General features: G+C 41.2%; 1 protein-coding gene across 1 annotated transcript in view; it reads left to right on the forward strand.

Moving 5' to 3' along the window:
* LOC310839483 (cadherin-related family member 3-like) overlaps positions 1-3,933 on the forward strand; it is a gene marked incomplete at its 5' end in the record, with an annotated part of 45,541 nt that extends 41,608 nt beyond the window's left edge. The window contains 5 exons of the mRNA XM_083728112.1: positions 199-398; positions 803-822; positions 960-991; positions 1,889-1,937; positions 3,510-3,933. Of these exons, the coding sequence (XP_083584238.1) occupies positions 199-398; positions 803-822; positions 960-991; positions 1,889-1,937; positions 3,510-3,673 (465 nt within the window). The 3' untranslated portion in view covers positions 3,674-3,933. The remainder of the gene's footprint in view (positions 1-198; positions 399-802; positions 823-959; positions 992-1,888; positions 1,938-3,509) is intronic.
* Positions 3,934-6,000: the final 2,067 nt, after the last annotated feature.

Raw genomic sequence — 6,000 nt, forward strand, 5'->3', positions numbered from 1 at the left:
GTGTTCTGAATAGTTTCCCACCCCCAGGCACATTCTTTTAGTTAGTCTTAATCACACTCCCCCAGAGCCATCCTACAGTGTCTTGTGTTGTTGTTGAGATTTAGCTTGGATTTCCCATGCACTGCATCAAAACTAAAATGGTTTCAGAGATTCCTCTCTCTCTCTCTCCCCCTCTCCCTCTCCCTCCCCCCCATACAGCCAAAGAAAGGTCTGACCATTGTATACACATCAGTCAACACATTCCGTTCTGATAATTGGTATGTTCCGTTCATCTTTACACTGGTGGCAATTATGACGGTTGGATTGCTTGCTTGGTCGTGTTTTCTGATATGGAGATATGGTGGGTGTAAGGAAGCATGTCTGAAACAGCGGACCAATGCTCCCAGGGAAATAAAAAGGTATGTCTTTTGACATAATGGCCAAAACCCAAAGAAAGAAAACCTGTGGAAACCTGTGAAGGACAGGAAGATTGTGCATACAATTAGAGTTGGGCTCCTTTGAGGCAGTTTTGTTTTCTATGGAAAAACGGCCGGGGGGGGGGGTGAGCGGATGTCTTTAATACTAGTCTCACAGCCTCCCTTGTTGTGCTACCATTTCTCACCTCAGACAGACTTCCATAAGCCAATCTGGTAAGTTGATTCAAGGACCTGAACTTTCAGCCGCCAGTGAAAATAAATGCTGGGTCACATTTTGATCCACCTGCTGCAAGCATCTGTGAGAATTGATGCCTTATGTTCTGTATGCATGGAAGTAAAAGTATTTGCAATATGTCTTACTCTTATTAAATGGCTTTCTGTTACAGAATAAAGAAATATAGTTTAGGTAAGTCCTTCTGTGGAACTATAAATACTGTTGCTATATATATATATATTTTGTTATATCCATATAATGGATAATATGTGTGTCTGTGTTCATTGATTTTATTCCCATAAGTAAAATGACTTTTATTGTTGATACAGGAACCCAGAAAGAAAACATGGAAGTGATAACAGTAAGTAGTATTGTGACACTGGTTGAAAAATGACACAACCGGTAAAGAATTTTATTATGAAAGTTCACAATAATTAAATAAGTATGCCCATTTTTGCTATGAGGTCAAAGTCCAGTCAAATTTGACTATGGGGTGCAGCACTCATCTCAGCTTTCAGGCCGAGTGAGCCGGCGTTTGTCTGCAGACAGCTTTGCTGGGTCATGTGGCCAGCATGACTAAGCTGCTTCTGGCGTACAAGATGCCGTGATGAGTGCCAGAGAATACAGAAATGCCATTTACTTTTCTGCTGCAGTGCTACCTATTTATCTACTTGCACTGGTGTGCTTTCGGACTGCTAGGTTGGCAAGATCTGGGACAGAGCAACGCGAGCTCACCCCATTGCACGGATTTGCACTGCTGTTCTTAAGATCAGCAAGCCCAAGAGGCTCAGTGGTTTAGACCACAGCGCCACCTGTGTCCCAGTAAAGAAAATATACAGAGAGAGACATCACTTCCATTAAAGCAAACATGGAAAGAATGCATCAGCCTCAGGCAGCTTGGCCAATGGTTGGCTATTATGAGAGCTGTAGTAAAACAACATCTGAGGAGCTAAATAAGCAACTATTCCCCCTCCCTTTGACTTCCCCACGTAAAAGTCTGGTATCCAGCTGTTGCAAATCAGTGGTGGGTGTGTCCAGCATCTTCCTCCAGGGATGGTCCAGCATCTCTCCTCTTCCTTCAGTGAAAATCAGCATCAAGGCAAAGAAAGGTGATGGTAGCTTTTAACTGCTTTGCAGTTGGTCTGGCTGCTGCTTCTCTCCTGCTGGTGGTGGTGGTGAGGTACTGATGTTAATGGAAACCAAGTCATGTATTAATTACGATGTTTATGAAACTTGATTGCTATTGTTTTCACTTCAGGAAACCTCCACTTATGAAACTGTGTTCAATGGAGAAGCCAAAGATCCAGGTACTATATCCTCCCTAGGAGGAATGTGGGGAGCGTTCATGTGACACACCAAAACACTAGCGTGTTGCGACACACAGTTTGGAAAGCTCTGATATAAGGAAACCCACTAACAAAGAGAGATCCAGCCTGTATAGCAAATCTGTTTCCTTTTCAGGAGCTCAGCTGTACCAATCTGGTCAGTATTTGAGGAGTAAGATGATTTTCAGCAATCATTTACACATGCCTTCTATGGGTTGTATGGAAATACCTTTGCGTGTCGAGGTCCCCAGGTCCACCCCAATAACTCACACATCAACAGAATTTTTGTTTAAGGTTTTTGGCATAATTTTGGCCACAGCTTTATTAAAATACAAATTTGTGAGTGGTTGCTTAGGCATTGGTTGCGACTATCTGCCCCCACCATGGGGGACAGACTGACATTCCGCACGATGTGAAAGTCAGAATGGGGGAATACACTTGGGGGTTACGCGGAGCAGGGAACCTGCCCTCACCCCAAATGCAACCAGGAGCTCATTGCTATGGCCCGAGCCCCCTTGACAGAGTGGACAAGCAATAGTTAGCCCCCAATTCCTTTAACGGAATCCCTTGCAGCAGCAGCATTAGAGGGGCAGGCACAGCCAATCCATGCCCCTCAACCAACCAAACCATAAACCAATGCCTAACCGCAACCTTACAAGTTGTGACGATTTGCTACGCAGTAGGCAAAAACCAAATGGCCCCAGCCAATCAGCCAGATGGACAAAATTCCTACCAGGCCCCTGCTCCAAAGCAGACGACTCTATGACAGGCATAGCAAGGTCAAAGCAAACAACCCTGTTCTAGGGAGGGAGGGACGGGCAATCTGCTGCACGGGCGAAAAGAGGAAGCCCCAGCCTCGTGCAAGGAGTTTTAGCATTTCTGGCTGTCAATCAATAAATGGCAACATTAATTTCTTCCCAACAACAAGGGAAGCCCCAATCGCATCAATGGCCAACGATCAGTTAGCCCGCCCCCAACTTTGGAGTGTCCTGGTGGCCCCCACCGCAACACGTGCTCTCCATGAAGGAGAACACGCTTTCACAAAATCCTTTGGCAGTAGATTGTGCCACCAGGCCCCCTGAAAGTCATGTATTCATTTGTTTCCTTCAGTACTTCTTATGCAACATCTACTACCTATGATGACTGTGTTCTTTATCCACTCTGAACATAGTGGTACCTCGGGTTACATACACTTCAGGTTACATACGCTTCAGGTTACAGAACAGAAATCACGCCATGGCAGTGCAGCAACAGCAGCAGGAGGCCCCATTAGCTAAAGTGGTGCTTCAGGTTAAGAACAGTTTCAGGTTAAGAACAGACCTCTGTAACAAATTAAGTACGTAACCAAAGGTACCACTGTACCAGTTACTGGGAATTACAAAGGAATGACCCTGTTTGTGGGCTTCCCATAAATAGCTCAGACAATAGAGCATGGGACTCTTAATCTGAGGGTCATCAATATGAAGCAATATTTTTAGAAATGAAACTAACTTTGCATTCATTCTAGTCACAGGTAATAATGCAACGTTACACCATTTTTCTTTTCTTCCTTAGTCACAGGAAATCTCTATCAGTATAACAGCAAGTCAGGAGCAAGAAAGTGGAAGGTCCCTCAAGAACCTATCAGAAACAATCTGGATCTCACAAGCATATCTTCGGTGTCTCAGAGTCTCTCTCCTGAAAAGAACATGCCAATGAAATTCCCTAAAGGTCCATAACTTCTTCAGCCTTTAAAGCCAATCATTTAATCATAACCAATCTATTTCTCTACTAGTCTTCAGCAGGAAGATGGATTTAGTATCAGGGAGTGGGGTTCAGATGGACTTTTGAATATGGTTGAAAAGAAACATTTTCAGAATGAAGCCATGTTTGTTTTTGAAGGCTGTTGAGACATGGACTCTCTCCTTGGTATGACATGATACAATATCATTGTATCACCCTGCATCCCTAAGCAGCTGCCGAAAGTAGAGCGAAGCCAGGGAAGTTTTGTATTATGAAATTATGGTAGGGAACATTATTAAGCCTGAGGTCCACATGGGCAACTTTCCAGGGGGCAGATCCAGAGGCAAAAGTAGACAAAGCAACATATTACACATCTGTCTCCTCTACCTAGGCAAACAAGAGGCATTATCAGAGTGCAAGGACTCATTCTGGGCAGGCAAAAAACACTCAGATAGGATGTAGGGCTATGTAGGATCTGGTACCACCCCATTTCTAGCTCATTCATATAGTGCTAAACCCTGATTTAGTATTATGTGCTCATAGCCAACATGTAGATCTGGCATGAATTTGACTAAGGATGCACATAGTCCAATAGCTCTCCAATATCTTTGCTACCTGATATCCTTTTTCTGGGAATGTTAGAAGTTTATACAACTCCAACTTGTGATCTGCCATTTAGCTAAAGCCATTTTCCAGCTGAAAGGCAATTTCTTGATTGTACTACTACGCCTTGTTTTTGTATATCTAATTAGGATCCATGAAACTTTGAAAAGGGCCTACATTTTGCTATGATTTCCCTGAGCATCTGAGTGCTTTATAAATCAACAGTGTCTAATCCAATAACTCTGATATGAAAATGGCATTTAATCATTTTTTAATGTTAAAAAAAGAATATTTGATCAATTGCTTTCTTTGTATTGAGGTTTATTAAAAAGAGGAAAAATAGGAATGGGGAAAACCAATTCCCTTAGAAGTTTAATTTACTTATTACCTATTGATCTGGAGGCCTCTATAGGTTGGATATTGGAGCTGTAAGCAAATGTTTTGACTACATCCCCATAGTGACAGCAGTGACAGCAATCAATTCTAGGTGGCCCTATCTTGGATCATCAATAATGTTGGTTTAAACCATTAACACTTTGCAATTTTTTTTGTTTAAAATCTGGACACACTGAAAAGATTGTCAGGATGAAATATCAGGATGCTTGTTGCTGCTCTGAAATATCAACTATGTTTCCTTAGCTAGATAAATTTTTCACATCGGCTCAAACTTTTTCATGGGCTCTAAATTCATCTTGACATTTCCAGCCGGATTGGATAAGTAGTAAGAAAAGAAGGGTTAAAAACTAAACGAAATTAAGGGAAAGGATTTGCTGAATTAATAAAATAGAAATTGGAATACAGAGAGGGGAGGTATGGGGAAGTCGGGAAAGTAAGTTATAAGAAAAAAAGGGAATGAAATTATACTTGTTTTCTCTTTTGTCTTGTTTTCTTTGTCTTTTTTATTACTGTTTTGTTTTGTTTTTATATAACTTTTGAAAAACTTAATAAAAATCTTTATAAAAAATAAATAAATTCATCTTGAAATTTGACTGAGGAAGCAATGCTGATCAAAACTAGAGCTGGCGGAAAAGAGTGATTTAACAAAAAATAATAATCATGGAATTGAGTCATTACAGAAGGAATAGTTTCATGGAATCACCCACCCCCACCATTTTGTTTCACCGATTCATTCCACTGATTCATTGGTATATTTTCTGGGGAGCAACTGCCATTGAACTCAATGGGGTGACATGCTGCTGCTGGTGTTTTTTTCTTTTTAAAAAGATGGCTAATAGCAGTAGATGGCCCTGAGTCCTATTTGGACCATGGTGAAATGAAGATTTTTTAAACTTAGCTGGAAACTACACAAAGAGTTTTGATGCGTTTCTTATCTTTGCTATAATTCCTAGTCCATCACCTTCCCCTCTGATCATGTGCTTTTATTATGACACTTGGATCCCTGACAAAAGGAATGAAATTAAAAAGAAGAAATTGGATGCCAAAATTTGCAAGGGGGTATATTTCTCTTATTATTTTCCAGCACAGATTGCTGATGATTTCTCTAGGTGGCTCCATTTAATTTGTTTATCTATATCACATGGTGCTGGTTAAATGAAAACTAAAACCCGTTTGGATCGAGCAGGGGAATCCTGATTGGTATCACATACCAAGGCACTTCAAAATCTGGTTTCTATGCATACCTAGGAAGTTTGGAATTATTAAATTTGCACCTACTGTCTCTTCCCATCACTGAAAAAGACAATATGTGAAGAAGGTAGAG

Source organism: Podarcis gaigeae, assembly GCF_964106915.1.
Source record: "Podarcis gaigeae genome assembly, chromosome: 2".
NCBI classification, from domain to species: Eukaryota; Metazoa; Chordata; class Lepidosauria; order Squamata; family Lacertidae; genus Podarcis; species Podarcis gaigeae.